General features: G+C 44.6%; 1 protein-coding gene across 1 annotated transcript in view; it reads left to right on the top strand.

Annotated features, from left to right (window-relative positions):
• The window catches only part of LOC310826478 (sucrase-isomaltase, intestinal-like), a 101,732-nt gene that overhangs the window by 50,004 nt on the left and 31,580 nt on the right, over positions 1-20,148 (top strand). Inside the window, exons 8-13 of the mRNA XM_083701439.1 lie at positions 5,261-5,386; positions 5,636-5,767; positions 13,707-13,820; positions 14,691-14,807; positions 14,909-14,993; positions 18,052-18,169. Of these exons, the coding sequence (XP_083557565.1) occupies positions 5,261-5,386; positions 5,636-5,767; positions 13,707-13,820; positions 14,691-14,807; positions 14,909-14,993; positions 18,052-18,169 (692 nt within the window). The remainder of the gene's footprint in view (positions 1-5,260; positions 5,387-5,635; positions 5,768-13,706; positions 13,821-14,690; positions 14,808-14,908; positions 14,994-18,051; positions 18,170-20,148) is intronic.

Here is a 20,148-nt window from a genome sequence, read left to right as displayed (position 1 = left end):
CCAAGCTACGGGCGGGCTCTTCCTCGGACTCAACTCTCGGGCCCTGGGCTCTTGGCCTGGTGCCCCTGAGAGCCCGGCACCCGGGTGCCCCATACCGCTAGTGCCTATGGTTAAGATGGCCCTGAATAGGACATTCCTATTTTCATTGGAGAAATGTTAGAGAGTATGGAATGATGGCTTTAAATCCTGTTGTTCCCTGGTATCTATTTTAAAGATGCCATTCAGAATCCATAAAGTTCCGTGATAGATTTGTTAGTAGTCCCTCTACCATGCAATGTGGCAAAACTGCTTTTAAAATGGAGGAGAGTTATTTTTTATTATAAAAAAATGCCAACCACCCAGGTTGTGGTATGACATGGAGATCACATGTTCAAAGAAAAATTATTCTACAGTGTGTGTGTTTAAGCAGCTTTTTAGACCCCAGCTCTCATATGGAGCCAGTTTGTGTACCTCATCTACTTTGTGTACTTCATTGTCTTGGTTCCTTTCCATTTAATTAAGTAAAGTTAAGCCTGATATATGGCTGACCATATCCTGACACCAGTATAGGAAGCTGTCCCACATGTCCCATGTGCTGTATCTGGCGTTGAGCTCAATATTTCAAAGCTTTGAACTTAATATATAGCTTGAGGTAGAGACGTGGGTGGCGCTGTGGTCTAAACCACTGAGCCTAGGTCTTGCCGATCTGAAGGGCAGTGGTTCGAATCCCCGCGACAAAGTGAGCTCCCATTGCTCAGTGCCAGCTCCTGCCAACCTAGCAGTTCAAAAGCACGCCAATGCAAGTAGATAAATAGGTACTGCTCTGGCGGGAAGGTAAATGGCGTTTCCATGCGCTGCTCTGGTTTCGTCAGAAGCGACTTAGTTATGCTGGCCACATGACCCAGAAAAACTGTCTGCAAACAAACTTTGGCTCCCTCTGCGAGTAAAGCGAGATGAGCGCCACAATCCCAGAGTCGTTCATGACTGGACTTAACTGTCAGGGGTCCTTTACCTTTAGACAACCTACCCACCCAACAGGCGAATAATTTTTCTTCCACACTGGAAATTTCCAGTCTTATTATGCAGGGTTGGCAAGTACTTTTGTGGGCTCTGTGGAACATATAGTTGCCCTGTGGTGGCATCAGCTGGAGAATCATGTTGTCCACGGTTTCCAAACCAACCTGATGCTCTGAATTTAGGTCACATTTGCACGCACTTAAAGCGTGTGGCTTCCCCCAGAAAATCCTAGGAACTGAAGTGCGTTAAGTGTGCTGGGAATTGCAACTCTGTGAAACGTAAGCTACAGTTTTTCAGGACTCTTTGGCGGAAGCTATGTGCTTTAAATATATGGTGTTGATGTGACCTAAGATAATGTCATGCAAGGGTGGTACCTACTGTTTGGGAACACATACCCTCAAATATTTAGCAGCAGGGTACTGGTACATTGAGGCCCTTCAGTTATTGAGAGGAAGCATTAATGCTGTGAGAAAGACTTTCAGGGCTGGAGTCTTGCTCTGAACTCCTGCTGAACTCTTTCTCCTGCAGAAGTATTACTGAGAAGCTTAGTTTGATCATGCCCTGAGACGATGCATGCATTTTGCCATTGCTCTTGCCAGGAACCTGAGAAAGCCAGGGAAACTCGGGGGTTCCTGCCAAATATTCCCCCAATACCAGCTGCTGCAACGGGGCGGGTAGGGGGAGGCGTCCCACCTCTGACATATATATTTAACAATTTGCATAGGTGCAAGCCTAATTAGTCCCCGCAACTTCTCCCAAATCTAAAGCAAGCAGACACATCACCCTTTGCACTACTTAATTCTGGAGTCTGGATGGTAATGGAATCGGCTTCTAGCAAGCCTCTTCTCCTGGGAATTCCAGGAGGCCTCTTCTCCACCTTTCCCCTTGAAGAATGTCTCAGTCACCTGGCTGTGAGTTCTGCCACTATGTGGTGGGAATCTTGTACTGACAGGTCTTGATGATTATTTTTACGCTCACTAAGGGCCAAGTAGCACACCGTGGTAGAAGCATAAGTTGCAGCTATACCGTTGTTTTTCCTTTAATGAATTATAGGTGAAGGGTGTCTCTTGGGACTGCAACATACATGAAGGAGGTTGATACCTTCCTTCTCCAAACATGACTGGGACCAAAGACACACCCTCTTCTTGTACGGCTGTGATGCTTAGAAAATAAGTTCCCATTAGTGCCAAGAAGTAAACCTATTTCTGTCTTCCAGCTTTCCAGCCAATGAGTGCAAAAGCACTGAACTAATTAAAAAGCACTAGGCAGATTTTAAATGACATAATTTCATTTTTTGTTCATATTCCCTACAATAAACTCACAACATTTTTGATCACAACATTTTTGGCTAAGGGACAGTGCCGGATTTATGTATAAGCAAAACAAGCTATAGCTTAGGGCCCTACTCTCTTGCCCCCTCCACCAAAAATTTAAAGGGAAAAAAACCCTGGATGTACATTTCCAAAATATAAGATAAAAAACAAATAAAATAAAACCTATATACAGCAACAGTGTTTTGTGTTGTGTAATGGGCCCCGCCTGCTAGCCTGCTCCCTAAAATATCACTGGTTTGCTCATTTCTATATACAGTGGTACCTTAGTTCTCAAACTTAATCTGTTCCAGAAGTCTGTTTGTTATTGACAGAGGACAGCTGGACATATAATGGGCCCCATTACCTTCAGTAGCTTAGGGCCTCAACAAACCTAAATCCAGTTTGCTAAGGGACAGTAGACCTTTGAGTCATAACTTACTGTGTACATAGATGGGAGGTTACTTGTTAGCTTTCAGTATCTGCAGCTAGGTGAAAAGTGCATTCAATGCTGAAAACTTCTATAACTGGTTCCTCCCCGCTCCTCCCAAAAAACCACATAGCTTTCAAAACTCTTCTTACTAATTCTTTCCATGACAAGCCAACTCCTCATTTCTTATCTTGAGTTATTCTGATTAGTAGCTGAAACACCTGTACAATGCTAGGATTTTGATAAAGCTGCAAGAGCTCAGTTTTATAGTATCCAGTTGCACTTGCAATGTAAGATTATAAGATTATATACTATATATAATAAGGTTACCAGATGTCCCCATTTCCCGGGGACGGTCCCCAGATTTCCAAATCAGTCCCCTGACAAAATCCTATCATTCCTACTGAAGTTGAAGTGTCCCCGGATTCACTGAAAAACATCTGGTAATCTCAATATAGAAGACAGCAATCTTAAAAGTGCTTTGACATTTGGAGAAACTTGCGGTTGTCTGCAGTTCATCCCTGTGGGTGGCAAAGCCATCTTATGTGATGGTTTCAAGGAGTGCACAATTGTTATTTTGCCATTCAACAATTTGCAAATGCTTAGCTATACCAAATTAAGTGCCTGAACTATGAGTAGTCGATTGCAATTAGCTGAGCTTTGTGTGTGTGTGTGATTGACCTGAGGAGGTGAATGCAAATAATTAAAACACAGAGAGCTCAGAATAAACACCAACCTTTTGATCAGGTAGCTTAGCAGACTGTGGCATTAAAAATAGTATCATTCTGGGCTGGAAAGTTCAAAATGTTGTATTGATTTAATTAAAGGCTTGCTAATTGGCAATGGTTATGAAGAAACTGGGGGTTGGACGGAGCCAGTATGTGGAAGAAAACTCAGGGTATTTTTTCCAACATTTAATTAGCAGAACAGTATTGCTATACAAATGCATGGAACAGCCACCTGTCAATGGGAACAGCTAAATATGGTCTCTTCAATGTGCCATTTAGACTTGAACTTTAGATGGGGGTAAATTGAAACAACTAGGGTACGGACTATAGCAGGAGCAAGAAGGTAGTTTTAGTAAATTCCAGGCACAGCTGAGGCGTGTATTGGAAAGAAAGAGGCAGACACCAGTCACTGGGTGAAATTAGGACACAATTTTGTTTCTTTGTGGGCCTGAAAAGGGGTCTGCAGCATCTGTCTTCCCCACCGTAAAACACCCACTGCTGAAGTGATCTGTGATGTTTATACCCCAAGATCAAAATCCATGTGTTTCCCACCATCTGACAAAAGGCTGAACAAATATGCATTGGGTGAAGAAAATAAGAAGGGAATGCTTTCCCTCCCCGTTTGTCCTATTTATCACAGATCTCCTCAACAGCCTCTCATTCAAGGCTACGAAAGTAGCAAGGACTGCAAAATCAGGATATTATAAGGCTGTTTTATATTTGAGGTGGAAAATCCATCAGAAGGTGACCTTAACTCCTGTATGCAGTTCTAAAACAATATTCTCATCTGGTGAAATTACGAATTACTAGGATGGCAAAATGTCGAGAGGCAAAATCAGCTCGTGGTGGCTGTTCCACAATGCTGGCTTTGAGACATTTTGGCACCTCTGTTGAAAACGATACTTGATCTGATCTCCACCCACCCTACTCGGTAATGATAGATTAAGAGGAAGGAAAGTGCTCTCCTTCGGGGTGGAATCTTCTGCTCGACAAAACTGCTTCTTGATAATGCTGGTTGTGTTCCTGCTCTTCAAAAGAGCTATTGTGTGAATATTCCTTGTGGCACTTTAACTACAAAAGTTTGCCTGCATCTTCGTGACATCTTACTTGTTTAAAAGGCCTCTAATCAGCTTCCCTAGCTATCTTGCCTGCTCAAAGTGTAGAGAAAAACTAACACACAACTAAAATAGATTTGAAAAGTATTTCCTCCCCTACAGAAACAAGGTTTGCAATCCTGTGTACACTACCTGGAATCAAGTCCCCTTGAACTCACTACTTCTGAGAAGAAATATATGCTCACTCTCCACAGATCGTAACACTAGACTCCTGCTTTGTTGCCTGATAAAGTGATAATTTTCCCACAGTTCCAAGGTCTACACTACAAAGAATAGAATTACAGTGGAACCTCAGTTTTTGAGCATCTCGGAAGCTGAACGTTTCAGAAGTCGAACTCTTCCGTTTTCGAACGCTTCCGTTTTCGAACGCGCCTTGGAAATCGAATGGCTTCTGCCATGTGTTTTTCTTTTTTCTCAATGGATTTTGCCAACTGCCCATTGTGCCTTGGTTTTCGAATGCCTTAGAAGTCAAACGGTCTTCCGGAACAGATTACGTTTGAAAACCGAGGTTGCACTGTAGCACTTTGCTGAGTGTAACACACCTGTTAAATTTACCTGAGTTTCATATTAACAGAAAGAACTAAAATATCTAAATTTCTCTGTCACTGTATAAGATTCTGCAGCACACCTAAAAAAACAAAAAAACAAAAAATGTTCTGGTTCTGTATTTTTGCTTTTAAGGCTATTGGACGGCCACATCTTCCTCCCTACTGGTCTCTGGGGTACCAGCTTTCACGATGGGGATATCCTGACATTGGTGCAGTAGAACAAGTTGTGAAGCGCATGGCAGAGTATGGCATTCCCTACGTAAGTGGGCATTTTGCAATGTGTATTTAAATTTGTTCCCTGGGGAAACCAATGAACAAGAACAGATTGTATCCCTAAAAGAATAGTATTGATAATGTTTGTTGGTATTATATTAATTGTATAATTGATAGGGCATGGGGTAATTTCTGTACCAGCTTTTATTATGGTATCAGCCTGAGCAAAAAGGTAAAACTTAACCTTTGTGCTTTATTCTTCTTAAACGCAACATATTTCTGTTGCAATTGCCAGGATGTCCAGTACGGAGACATTGACTATATGGACCGTAAGCTGGACTTCACATATGACAAAGAAAAGTATGCTGGCCTACCGGAATTCATGCAAGAGTTGAAGAAGGATGGATTGCATTATGTCATTATTCTGGTAAATGAGCTTAAGTACTAACCTTGTTTACATTGCTTTCATTCATACGACTTGCTGTATGAATTGTGGCATTGAAGCAAAGATTCTTTCCTCTACTTTCTTTTATAACAGGATGCTTCCTCCCGGGTAATGTACATTGTACTCTCAGTATGCTCTGTTCAGTTTTTTTTGGGGGGGGTCCCTAGTGAAAATATGAGAATGGGAGGGGTGGGAAGTGAGTGAGAAGAAGAAAACACAAACACCATTATGGATTTGGGGGGGGGGGGAATGCTGTACAGCAGGGATGGAGGGACATCAGGCCTGGAGGCTACATAAGGTCCTTTAAGCCTCTCTCTCTTTCTCTGGCTCTCAGGACTTACCCCTCATTGGCCCCTCTCTGTGCCTTCCTCAAGTGCCTCACTGGAAGGTATCCTCTTGCATCCGATGCCCTGCCTACTTTTGCTTTTAGCCCCACCCAGCTGCCAAGACCACAAAACACCAGTCTTGAAAGACCTACATTGGCTCCCAGTACGTTTCTCATCACAATTCAAAGTGTTGGTGCTCACCTTTAAAGCCCTAAATGGCCTCAGTCCAGTATACTTGAAGGAGCGTCTCCACCCCCATCATTCTGCCCGGACGCTGAGGTCCAGTGCCGAGGGCCTCCTGGCGGTTCCCTCGCTGCAAGAAGCCAAGTTACAGGGAACCAGGCAGAGGGCCTTCTCGGTAGTGGCACCCGCCCTGTGGAACACCCTCCCATCACATGTCAAGGAAATTAACAACTATCTGACTTTTAGAAGACATCTGAAGGCAGCCCTGTTTAGGGAAGCTTTTAATGTTTACTAGACTATTGTATTTTAATATTTTGTTGGAAGCTGCCCAGAGTGGCTGGGGAAACCCAGCCAGATGGGCGGGGTATAAATTATTATTATTATTATTATTATTATTATTAGCATGGCACCCCGAGAATGCTCCCCACAGGTGAATGCGACCCTTTGGTTTGAAAAAACCTCCCCATCTCTGCTATGCAAAAATTCTGTTATACATCCAGCTTGATGTATCTCTCTGTGAGGGTCTGCATGAATATGGAAAAAGGAATTTCCTGACTACCTTGAACCCACTAAAACCACTGCTTTAGATTTTGTAAGGGGGGGGGAGTACATTAGTTGTCATGATCATAATCTGTTCATAAGGCAGAAGGAAGTTCTAGGCCATCTTGTGCCCTTTAAAGCCAACTCATGTTACCAGAATGGTGTGGGAGCTACTTCTGTGAAGCTAGATTCTTTACTGCTCTGGAAATGTCTGTTGGGAGGAGCCACTGAGACTGGCCAAGTGACATAGTTCCTGTTCATGTCAGCCTCAAGGGAACCCCATCCCTCTGACTGTCATGGATGAAATGTGCAGCATAAATGCACAAAGCATCATTATAACGCTAGCCTAATAGTTTCCTTCTCAATGCTAGCCTAATATTTCATCTCTAATTCAGAATCTATAAGCATGCCAGAAAACACAGTTCTTCAGTTTAGTAAATCCATCACCAAAGGAAGCACATTAAGAATTCTTAATGCATCCTGCAGACTAATAGGACCCGGTGTTATAATTGCAAGAATACCGATTAAAGCTGAAGAGCACTTTTTGCTTTCTCCCAAGAGCTGTGCTGATGAAAACATGTCAAAAATGGGTCTTTACTTAGAAGGGAAGGGGGCATACCGTAATCTAGGGACAAATGCAAATGTTCTCAGCCACAGCTGCCTCTGTGAGCTGCTAGGAGGAGGGAGCCGGTCTGCTCCTCTATTCTAGAGACCAATACATGCAGAAAAACTTGTTTCCTTATTAGGAGGTGAACGTGTGAATGGCAAATGCATTTCGGTGTGAAGTGCAAGCTAGTAATGACTGACCAGGAGAGGGATGTGGTGGTTTTAATGAACAGCTCAGTGAAGACAGGGTTATGGTGTAGCTACTGTTAAAATGGCAAATGCCCTGCTAGAGATCATTAGCAAAGCAATCAAGAACGAAACTGCCATTTGAAAAATGAATTGCTAGAAAAGGTGAGGCACAGGACAATCAAAATTATCGTGAGTCTGGAGCAACTCTCCTATGAAGAAAGTTCATCATGTTTGGAGCTTTTTAGCCTAGATACAGTGTTTTGCAAACTTGGGTCTCCAGCTGTTTTGGGACTACAACTGCCATCATCCCTAGCTAGTAAGACCAGGGATGATGGGAATTGTAGTCCGTAAACAGCTAGGGACCCAAGTTTGAGGAACACTGGCTTAGAAGAAATGTAAATTAAGGGGGAGGGACGTGATAGAGGTGGCTTTAAAAGAGAATTGGACAATTTCATGGAGGATAAGGCTGTTAATGGCTACTAGCCATGATGGTTGTGTTCTACCAGTTGCTTGGAATCACTAGTGGTGAGGGTGCAATTGCACTGATGTCTTGCTTGGGGGGCTTCCCATGGGCATCTGGTTCTCAACTCTGAGAACAGTGTCCTGGACTAAATGGGCCTTTTGCCTGACCAGGCAAGGTACTTGCTATGTTCTGCCTATGCATCTATGATAATTAAGTCAATGTATAAAGCCAAATAGGGACGTGGGTGGTGCTGTGGGTTAAACCACCAGAGCCTAGAAGGTTGGCGGTTCAAATCCCCGTGATGGGGTGAGCTCCCGTTGCTCGGTCCCAGCTCTTGCCAACCTAGCAGTTTGAAAGCATGTCAAAGTGCAAGTAGATAAACATACCTACCTTCATCTACTTCATCTAGGTATGTTTGGATATTTTTAAAGATTGTATGAAATGTATGTTTGTATATTTGCAATATGTGTGTATTAATGCTGAATTATTTTAACAATAATAACTATTAAAAAATTTAAAAACAAACAAACAAACAAACAAAGTGCAAGTAGATAAATAGGTACCGCTCCGGTGGGAAGGTAAACAGCATTCCGTGCGCTGCTCTGGTTCGCCAGAAGCGGCTTAGTCATGCTGGCCACATGACCCAGAAGCTGTACACTGGCTCCCTCGGCCAATAAAGCGAGATGAGCACCACAACCCCAGAGTCGGTCACAACTGGACCTAATGGACAGGGATCCCTTTACCTTTACCTTTATAAAGCCAAATTAGCTATGTAGTTGTACCCATAATGCTATCAAAGATTTTGAGTTTCCCTTTAAGGTCAGGTTCCTCTATTTATCTTTGATCGTGGTGAACTCCCAATGAGCAGTGACTGTCTACCTGGTTTGTGTTGTCCTTCTGAATGAGCCTCCACATTGTGAAATGCACCAGCTTCCTCTGGACATTGGATTTAGGAGAACAGGGATATTTCTTGGAGCGCATGGGGGGGTGGGCGTGTTCTTCTGACTTCCTGACAGCTGAGTTACTGCTGCTTAATGGAGGGAGATGGGCGAGGCGATGGAGAAGCAGCACAAAGCGAACACGTGAGCGGAACCAGTCTGGTGCCTGCTCTGCTCATTCATTTGCACCATGCCAGCCTCCCACCACTTTGCTCCTCCCAGTTAGAAGCTATAACTCAGCTGTTGGGAAGTCAGGTAAGCACTATGCTATCCACTACTGACATTTTGGGTTTCAATGCATGGAGAAGTGGAGGCAAATTTGGATGCAGCATTCACCTCATAAAAATCACTGTTGTGCTGTTGTTTTTTTAAGTGAGTGTATCATGTGAAAAATATATGAGGCAATTTCAGTCTCTCTACCACCCCTTTGCCTCCTGGCAACTTCCCCCCTAAGAATGTCAGGGCTTACTCATCATCCTCTGCTGCCTGCCTTGAACAATGGCCCCATTTTCGCCTCTGACTTATTCTGAGTCAGAGCAAATGCATTGTTTCCATACAAAGGTTGATGCTCTAAAAGTAACAATGGTTATCAAGCAGAACGATCAACATCTATTCCAGCAGAATAACTTTAATGAGGAAGGTTGCCTGCTCTTCATCAACCCCCACAGAAAAGAGAATTCATTGCAACAGCAAAGGGAAACAATTTAGAATTCACTAAACAATTAAAAACAATATTCAGGAACAGATAGGTAGCCGTGTTGGTCTGCCATAGTCAAAACAAAAAAAATTCCTTCCAGTAGCACCTTAAAGACCAACTAAGTTAGTTCTTGGTATGAGCTTTCGTGTGCATGCACACTTCTTCAGATACCTGAAGTATTATTCAGATACTTCTTCAGATATCTGAAGAAGTGTGCATGCACACAAAAGCTCATACCAAGAACTAACTTAGTTGGTCTTTAAGGTGCTACTGGAAGGATTTTTTTTGTTTTGAATATTCAGGAACTTTGGCATACAAAAAATTAGGAGTGGGATTAATTCTGAAATGGTATGTTGTATGATCTTGAGGACTAGGACATTAAGGGTTTAAGATCAGCCCCACTGAGATTTAACATGGTGGGATTTACTTCTGAGTAAACATGCTCAGGTTCGGGCTGTTTGCTCCCAGTATGAATGTGATCTGCTTTTGTCAAATGTTGCTTATTTACAGTAGTCCCCACTGCATGCACTGGGGGGGGGGGGGAGAAACTGTGCGTTATTCTTGAATATCTGTTTATCAAAATTATATCCTACTCTTCTGCCAAAGAAATCAGGCCAGCTTACAAATCCAGGGCCGGACCTTTAACTCCAGCAAAAGAACTGCATTGTTGGTGTGCCATTCAGACAATTCTCTGGACCCTTTCCTAAGCTATTCTGTCAGTCTCTAATATGGCACTCATTCCCTGAGGAATAGGTAGGAGCATGTGAAAAAGCCACGGAGTTTATTTAGAATGCAAAATCAGTCACCAAAGCCTTTTGTTCTCCTTGGTTTGAGGCAGGAGCTGCATAATGTATTAGATTTATGCACTACAACAACACTTTTGGCTACGAGATATCAGAGGTTCAGATTAGGTGTAGATAATTAAACTGAGTTGTTTTAGAGTGTTAATGTCCCCTGGGTATCACCTGCCTGGGTTTTAATTACTACGTAAGGGCAGCACTTAAAAAAAAACACCACATCTGAGAGGTTTTGTGTAAGCTAAAACTGCACACCTACTGAACACTTGGACTCCTCAAGTCTGTAGGTGCCATGCCTCCCCCCCCCCACTTGAAAGTATGGTACAGTCTGCAAGAAATAGGAGTATTGTGCCGAAAAGCACAGTATTTTATCATAAAAGGTTTTGGTTTTTTTTTCAAAAAACGAGACAAACTGAGCCGTTATTTAGTTATTAGGGAAGGAATGGAATGAGATTAAAGGCTCAGTTCTATGACCCGCTCTTAGCACTTACATGTTTAGGAGTGCGCCTGCTGTGTTGGAACGATCTCATGTGTTGGCATTGTGCTGGTACAATAAGCCACGCCAGGACGTCACACTGGTGCAACAGTGTGGCTCAGAGCTCCCGTGCCACCACCGTTGGAGTGGCATTGTGCAATGCTCTTAACGTGGCAATTAATTGGATGGAAAGGAAATTGAGGACAGATGAACAAAAGTGCTTCTGCACACAGTGCTGTGGAATTTGCTCCTACAAGAGACAGCAATGGCGGTAAACTTGGATGGCTTTAAAAGAAGATTAGTGTGCTGGTCCCGGGGGGGAGGTTACCGTTGGCGTAGTCAAAGTCCGGTCCTGGGTCACTAGCCTGGAAACAGTTCACAAGGAGCGGGGCGAGGTCCGAAGCAGGAAGCCGGGCGGGGACAGGAACACTGCAGGGTCAGGTCTGGGTCCGGGCAGGAGCAGGTACTCAACGATGATGCTCCCACAACCTGGGACCGGGCTGACTGGCCTTTATCTTCACTGAGGCCAGGGGCGGTCCCGGCCCCCAGGAGACCCGCCTCTCCTGGCCTTAAGGCGAGCACTCCTCCTGGGAGAACCCAGTTCCCTCCGCCTCTCTGCCCTAAGCCTCTGCAGTTCAGGAGAGGCTGGGGAGTTACTGGACCCAGGGGGAGACTCACCTTCCTCTGGCAGGGCCGGGAGAGGCGCACCTGTAGGCACTGTGTCCTTAATCACCTCTGGAGCTAGAGTGGAATCACCTGGTGCCTGTTCCTGAGGATCTGGCACAGGTGCAGGCGCTTCAGAATCAAGGCCCTGCCCCAGTTCAGCCGGCCCTCGAGGCGGGGACTCCTGTGCAGGCTGGGATTCCTCCAGTTCAGCCTCTGAATCGGATTCCCAGGCCATCACAATTAGACAAATTTGTGGAGGGTAAGGCTATGGAGTGGCTACTAACAGCTATGTTTTACACCCCTGGTTTTCAACATCACTATATATTGCTGATATATCATTATGTCTGAAATAAGGATGGAACTATGTAGAGGTGAACAGTAGGACTGAATGATGTCTGATTTTTGACTTCATGATATATCACCTGCTGAACATCACGATATACTGATATATCACAATGTCTGAAATAAGGATGGAGCTATGTACTGTAGAGGCATTGGCTGGCTTCAGGTTTTTCCTCACATTGTTATTTGTAAGCACACATCATGACTCACAACATATTGCCAGGTCAAAAATGATGAAACCAATATCATGAAATGGACTTGAAACCAGTTCTACACAGATATGAAAAATGCTATAAAAAGAATGCTATAAAAAATATAGCTCCCGGTGCAATTTAGCAGCGGTGCAGTTAGATGTTTTCTTGCTTGCTTGCTTACTTTCCAAAGCCCTTGGTCCCTTGGAAACAAGATAATCTGAATAGTTTGTCACTAGAAGATTAATCGTAAAGAACCCTAACGTGGCTCATGCCAAATCACAATTCGTTCTCATGGCAAACCGTTCAGGCAGCGTGTGTTACATTTGCAAAGTGCAGCCATACCCAGTGCACAGTTTGAAGGTGCACGATGTGACAACTTTCTAAGTATTGGCTTCATTTGGTGATCGAGTTTTTAAGCTTCTTGGAAGTTCTCTATTCAAGAAGTTTAAATTCCAATAAATACTCCGATGCTCTAAGAGTCGGTAGTCCAGTGCAAACAGGATTTTTCTGGATTCACCCTTTGACTGATAAGCTTCTTCTTTCTCCCTTTTCATGGCCTCTTCTGTAATAATGTTCTCTGACGGCAACCTGGTAGCTTCCACTCAGAAGTGGCCCAAGCAATTTCATACGGGATGGGAATAATCCAAATGGCACCTCCATGGTGGTTAATAATATGGTAACAACATGTGGTAATAATGAATTAATTGGACATTTGCCACCATTTAATGATACCCCCCAAACCCCGCTGTGTGTTGAGATTGGCTACTTCATCTTGCCTAATGGTAGGGTTGTCCTGCTTCCATCTTTGGCATTCTGCTAGCCTACCAATAGTTTCTTCCATGCCGTCGTTTGGAAATAATGTTACATAAAGGTAAATGTACCCCTGCCTGTACGGGCCAGTCTTGCCAGACTCTAGGGTTGTGCGCTCATCTCACTTAAGAGGCCGGGAGCAAGCGCTGTCCGCAGACACTTCCGGGTCATGTGGCCAGCGTGACAAGCTGCATCTGGCGAGCCAGCGCAGCACACGGAACGCCGTTTACCTTCCCGCTGGTAAGCGGTCCCTATTTATCTACTTGCACCCGGGGGTGCTTTTGAACTGCTAGGTTGGCAGGCGCTGGGACCGAGCAACGGGAGCGCACCCCGCCGCGGGGATTCGAACCGCCGACCATGCGATCGGCAAGTCCAAGGCGCTGAGGTTTTACCCACAGCGCCACCCGCTATGGGTAAACTATGGGTAGACTATGTTACATAGTCCATGTCTATGTAGGGAAGGATTTATGTTGTGCTCTGTTAATATACTATATTTGCATTTCTGTCACCTTAAATTTTAACTTTAAAGCTAATAGGTTTCCAGTGGATGATTTCCAGGTTATTGTCATACCCAAACAGTAGTTCCATTTTGTTCAGTATAATCAGGCATCTCAGACCCATTCTTCAAAACCGGTATTGTTGCAGTGTTTCTATTTCCTATCCTTTACTTTTGTTCTGTTTTGTTCCCTCATCAGGATCCTTTCCTAAGTAAAGATCAAGCTAGAGGGGCTTACCAACCCTACGAACTTGGAGAACAATTGGGAATTTGGGTGAAAAATTCAGATGGAGTGACTCCAGCTGTTGGGCAGGTAGGTATTTACGGGGCAATCCTTTGGATTGGATAAGATAGTTGTTGTTGTTGTGGAAGAGTTTACATTGCTGTAACACAGAGTTTCCCAAACTTGGGTCTCAAAGTGTTTCTATGGACTACAATTCCCATCATCCCTGACTACTGCTCTTGCTAGCTAGGGCTGATGGAAGTTGTAGTCCCAAAACAGCTGGGAAACCCTGCTGTATCATGTTGATCGTTATGTTCTCAAGGCAGCAACGTCCAATCACAGTAGCAGTAAAGGAAGAGAGAGCAACACCCATTCTCACAATACTATTGCCACACACTAATTATGACACTGCTCTTGATGATTTCATATGAACATAGGACATCAAGTCAAACACTGGTCCATCTAACCTAGTATTGTTGACTGGCAGCAGCCCTCCACAATCAATTGGACATAAGCAATAGTATTCCAATAAGAAGTATTTCCTTACCTTCTGCCTTGCGGGGCATCTTTGGGAGAAGAAAAGTCTAAAAGGTAAACCCTACACAAATATGGAGTAGAGGTCCTAAATCCCTGGCACCTTGTATGCCTCCTGCACCCAAGCTGGGGCCAAATGTATTGCTCTGCTTTCCTCTGGACCACATCAGTGAGGCCAAGAGGGAAGCAAAAACAACATGGGAGGCAGCAGTTTTGAGTTACCTGTCCCAGCAGCCACAGCAGGTGCTGTGATTCTCCAGCGGTTTTACTTCACCCTTGGAGGCACACTCCATTGTCTCCCAAGACAGACAGATGCCAACAAGTGGTACAGCCTGAGCTTGCATCCCACGCAATCTCTGAAATTTTCCATGTCCATTAACAGGACCGAAATGTCCTTATCTTAATATATTTCATTCTCACTTCCAGGCCTTGGCTCCAGGAAATTCAGTGTACCCTGACTACTTCAACCCCAAAACAGCTGACTGGTGGACCCAGATGTGTGTTCAGTTCCATAATGTCCTTCCTTATGATGGTATTTGGCTTGTACGTTTGATAATATTTCCCTTTATATTTTATCTCTCTCTCTTCCCCCACCCAAAGTATACCATAAAACCTAACCTGTTTCTTGTTTTTTATTTGGTTAGGATATGAATGAACCCTCAAATTTTCTCAATGGCCAGATCCCAGGCTGTGCTCACAACAACCTCAACTACCCACCTTACATTCCCAGTAAGTGACTTTTGAAAAACAAATATCCTTTGCCTGATTCCTATAGCCACTTACAGCATCAATGTTTCTAAAAGTTTAGTAGACAATTATTTAAAAAAAACAGAATCAGTCCTTCTAGGACATCCCTGGTATTTCACTATTGATCTTGAGCTCAAGGCTTGATTGTCCCTAAGGGAGAAGATAAAAAGGGGCTTGTATAAGCGATACAGTTGTTAATGATTCTGTCATTAAGTTCTCTTCCAAGGTAGCTACAGTCTCTATCATGATGTTGTTAATCACATTGTACTACATTGTGGGTGAATCCATGATGCCCTCTGTGGAGAAAATGTGTGGAATTACTCTTCAAAAATTCAGGGCCTGTACAGGACTGACAGGGAAATGGCTACTTGTGTTGGACAGTGCCCCTGAAAAACACCTAAGCCCAAGGATGGGGATGAGCCCCAGCCAGCATGACCAAAGGCCATGGATGACGAAAGCTGTAGTCCAGTAATATCTGGAGAGTATAAGCTCTCCTCCTCCTCTTCGTCACTTTTTCCTCTTCTCCCATCTTTGCGACCACAACTATTTCAGCAGGATGAAGAGTGTTGGAGGGTGGAGTGGAGCTGTGGGGCAGTAGCAGGCTCATAGAGTTCGCTTGCATTCTTTATAACTACCTCTCCAATCCAATGGTGTCGGGACCCACCAGGGTTAGAAATAGATGTCCATTGGCTCTGATGTGGTGAGATACCAGAGCTGCTTTGGGAGCAGTTTCCCCAGGCTCTGAATTGGCTTTGTTCACTCAGGCTGACCATTGAATCAGGCTGTGCTGGTCCCGGGGGGGGATACTGTGAGGTGTGGTCAGAGTCCAGTCCTGGGCCAAGGGTCTGGAGACTGTCCACCAAGGGCGAAGCGGGGTCCAAAGCAGGTAGCCGGGTGTGATCGGGAACTCCGGGAAAAACAGGTCTGTGTGCTGGCAGTAACAGGTCTTCAACATCGCAACCTGGGACCGGGCTGATTGGCCTTTATCTTCTCTGAGGCCAGGGGCAGTCCCGGCCCACAGGTGACCCGCCTCTCCTAGCCTTAAGGCAAGCACTCCTCCTGAGAGAACCCAGTTCCCTCCGCCTCTCTGCCCTGAGCCTCTGCAGCTCAGGAGAGGTTGGAGGGTTACTGGACCCAGGGGCAGCTTCCCCTTCCCCTGACAGGGCTGGGAGAGGCGCACATGCCGGCAATGGGTCCTCAATCACCTCTGGAGCCAGAGTGGGTACATCTGGTGTCTGCTCCTGAGGATCCGGCACAGGTGCAGGCCCTTCAGATTCAAGCCCCTGCCTCGGCTCAGCCGGCCCTGGAGGCGAGGACTCCTGTGCAGGCTGGGACTCCTCAGGTTCAGATTCTGAATCAGATTCCCAGGCCATCACACAGGCTCTGAATTGGCTTTGTCCACTCAGGCTGACCATTGAATCCTCATACCCAGGTTAGTCTATAAAGGGCCTCCTGTTTGGGGTGGGATTTGAACAAAAGGTCTTCTTGACGCCTCTGTCTCCTAGCTTTTTCTGGCCCTCTGCCACAACTGGTTCCAGGTTCTTCGCTCCCCTCTGACAGTTGAGCACTGACAGATGGGTGAAACACAGAGAAAGTGAAATGCTTTTTAAGTCTTATTGATTTCACTCACCCTAATTGTGGGACGCGGGTGGCGCTGTGGGTAAAAGCCTCAGCGCCTAGGGCTTGCCGATCGAAAGGTTGGCGGTTCGAATCCCCGCAGCGGGGTGCGCTCCCGTTGTTCGGTCCCAGCGCCTGCCAACCTAGCAGTTCGAAAGCACCCCCGGGTGCAAGTAGATAAATAGGGACCGCTTAACAGCGGGAAGGTAAACGGCGTTTCCGTGTGCAGCTCTGGCTCGCCAGAGCAGCGATGTCACGCTGGCCACGTGACCCGGAAGCGTCTCTGGACAGCGCTGGCCCCTGGCCTCTTAAGTGAGATGGGCGCACAACCCCAGAGTCTGTCAAGACTGGCCCGTACGGGCAGGGGTACCTTTACCTTTACATTTAATTGTGTTTCTAGAAACCACATAAATCACAAAGAGCAAGAATATGAGAAAACCGGTATTCAAAATTCCAGGCATGACTGTGGATCTGAACATTACAATGCCTTGCTTCTTGCAAGGATAGACAACCTGGTGCACTCCAAGTGTTCTTAACTGCAGCATCTATCATCCCTACTGGATGGAGCTGAGAGGAGCTGTGGTCCAGAACATCTGGAGGACACCTTCTTTATTGATTTTGACAGTTGCTCAATATTTTACATTCAGTGTCAGCTGGAAGAGGCAATGGTACATGTACTTATTTGAGAGAGGAATCACGTCTACCCTAGTAACCTGGGTGCAGGGTTCAGTGTCCCTATGCAGGCTGCAGTATTCTCTCTATATGAAAGAATTTGGAAGGTTAAAACCCTGTTCTGGGAAGCCCAAAGCCCTACGGCTCCTGTCAGCCATCCAGCAATTAGCCTGGTCAACATCCTTCTAACAAACCCTGGCTGTTTTCAGGAGCCTAATTGGCAGCAAGCAGTTGATATCTATTATGTGCTGCTGACAATGAAATATCGGGGGGGGGGGATCCAAAACGCAAAACATCATTATGGAACTGCCTGTCACTTAGTTGTGGTGAACTGTGAGTGAGGAATCGCTTCCCTTTATTTCAGGAAGGGAGCCAAATTCATGGCTGGGAATTTTATTCTGATAATATTCTCAGCCATGAATTTTGCCACAGTGAATAGTATTGAAAAAATTGGACAGTGTGGAAATAGTGATTTATGTGATTACTGTGGGACAAGTTTGTGTACAACAAAAAGAACGTTCCTAGTTTAGACTCTAGATGCAACTACATCCTGCATGCCTTATTGTTCCACAGCCAGACGGCAGGAATAATCATGGGAATAAATGTAATTATCGGTGGATGTATAAAGCAACCCAACAAAAACTTTCAAGTTTATTTCTTATGAATCAACTTTACTTTTAAAAAATGACTGTGAATGCGAAGGGACTTGTTACTCAATAATAATTCTTAATATTTTGTATTCTACTTCCAGGAATTTCTGATTCTTCTCTGTTTCAAAGCACACTGTGTCCAGATTCTAAAACTTTTCTGGGAGATCTTTATGACACACATTCCCTCTTTGGGTGGTCTGAAGCCCCACCTACGTTCCGGTAAGTTCTTTGAATGTCTTCCACTAAACGCTCTGAAAATTTTTTAAAGCTACGTTACGCAGTTTTCATTTAAGTTTTTTTGTTCAGGAAGAATTGGTACCACCTGGAAACTTGAAATGGGCTGTACTTAGTATCTCATGTTGCAAATGCAGCGAGTGGACTTGACAGCAGGGCAAACCACTCCCAGTCCGTATAAAATGGGCTGCCTGGGTACTTTATGTACTTCAGTATAATTTACTTTGGTATAAAGTAATTTTATATATTCTTGCAGAAACTATTGCCAAAGTTATTCCAGTAGTGGTAGTTAGGAGGGAATTTATCACAAATTGGCTAGATAAGTGCTGTCAGCGCCAAGGATTTCAGGCGCATGTTTTCAAGGATGAAAGTAAAAGATGAGAGGGAGATGCAGCGGTGTGGTGGAAATTAATTCAGAAAATGGCCAGTAAGGAAAGTGTTTTACACCCACACCCACACCCACCATACCACTGCTCTAAGCCATACTCTCCATTTTTATAAAATTGCTATCAAGGCTTCCTTCCTCACATTTGCACTTATTTTATTGCCTGCCTTAGTTCATTTGGGAGATTGCAGGGTCTAGCTATTGCCTTGCATGAACTGTGGGTACACTCTAGACCCCATACCCGAGGCTACCTGAAGTGGTGAGGAAGATCAGTAGAGAGCCGGTGTAGTATAGTATCAGAGGGGACCCGGGTTAAGTTTCAACAGTCAGCCATGGGAAGAGCCACATACACCACACTGAGATTCCTGGAGGAAAGCCAGGTTGCAAATGTGTAGTGAATGGCAAACTGTTTTTAGGAAATCTTATCTACAATTACAGATCGTTTCACTCAGGAACTTCTAACGAGCTTCCACAGAACACTACAGTTCCCTGGAAAATAGTTTGAAAACCTTACGACCTTAAAAAAAGAAAAAGGAAACCTCTGTTAAGCAAGTGTTTCTCCATGAGTTTCTGCAAAAGTTAAAAAAAAATCATAGGAAGTGATTGCATGGTTGCAAATTTGAGCTGGTTCTCAATTGAGGCTATAAAAAGCTCCAGAAATTGCCTAAATCAGGCTTCTGCAACCTAAGATCCTCCCTGTATTTCGGACTTTTAAGTTTCAGCCATCGTAGGAAAGGCTGGTCTAAATTACCATTTTACACTGGACCATATGAGGCAGTGGAATGTCTGTTGCTATTATTGCTATTGTAAACCACTTATTAAGGGAGGTGGGTGGCACTATGGGTTAAACCACAGAGCCTAGGACTTGCTGATCAGAAGGTCAGCGGATCGAATCCCCACAACGGGGTGAGCTCCCTTTGCTCGGTCCCTGTTCCTGCCAACCTAGCAGTTTGAAAGCACGTCAAAGTGCAAGTAGATAAACAGGTACCGCTCCGGCGGGAAGGTAAACGGCGTTTCCGTGCGCTGCTCTGGTTTGCCAGAAGCGGCTTAGTCATGCTGGCCACATGACCCGGAAGCTGTACACCGGCTCCCTCGGCCAATAAAGCGAGATGAGCGCCGCAACCCCAGAGTCGGCCACGACTGGACCTAATGGTCAGAGGTCCCTTTACCTTTACACCACTTTTTGCAATCTTTTTTATAAATAGTAAGTGGTCCAGAAGTTGACTAAATAAATAAATAAATAAATAAATAAATAAATAAATGTTCTTTGAGCAAAGTGCCATACAAACATTCCCAATTTCATATGATGAGTCCATGACAGAGGTGGGATTGAAACACAAGTTGCTGGCCAGCCTTAAAGCAAGCAAGCACATTTTTGCAGAGCAGGGGACGTTCGGTGCTGCTGTAGATTAAAGGCACCTGTTGCTCTGAAACTAGAGTGGTTGAAAAAGGGAAGCTAGACTCTTTTAAGGTCTGGAAAAAGAGGAGAAAACCACACAGAAGCATCATGCTGTTTTCAATACAAAATTGAAACTGGATAAAGTAACTTTAAGCTGCATTATGAGAAGAATGAACCCAG

Source organism: Podarcis gaigeae (assembly GCF_964106915.1).
Source record: "Podarcis gaigeae genome assembly, chromosome: 10".
In the NCBI taxonomy this organism is placed as follows: Eukaryota; Metazoa; Chordata; class Lepidosauria; order Squamata; family Lacertidae; genus Podarcis; species Podarcis gaigeae.
This window is presented reverse-complemented; position numbering and strand designations above follow the sequence as displayed.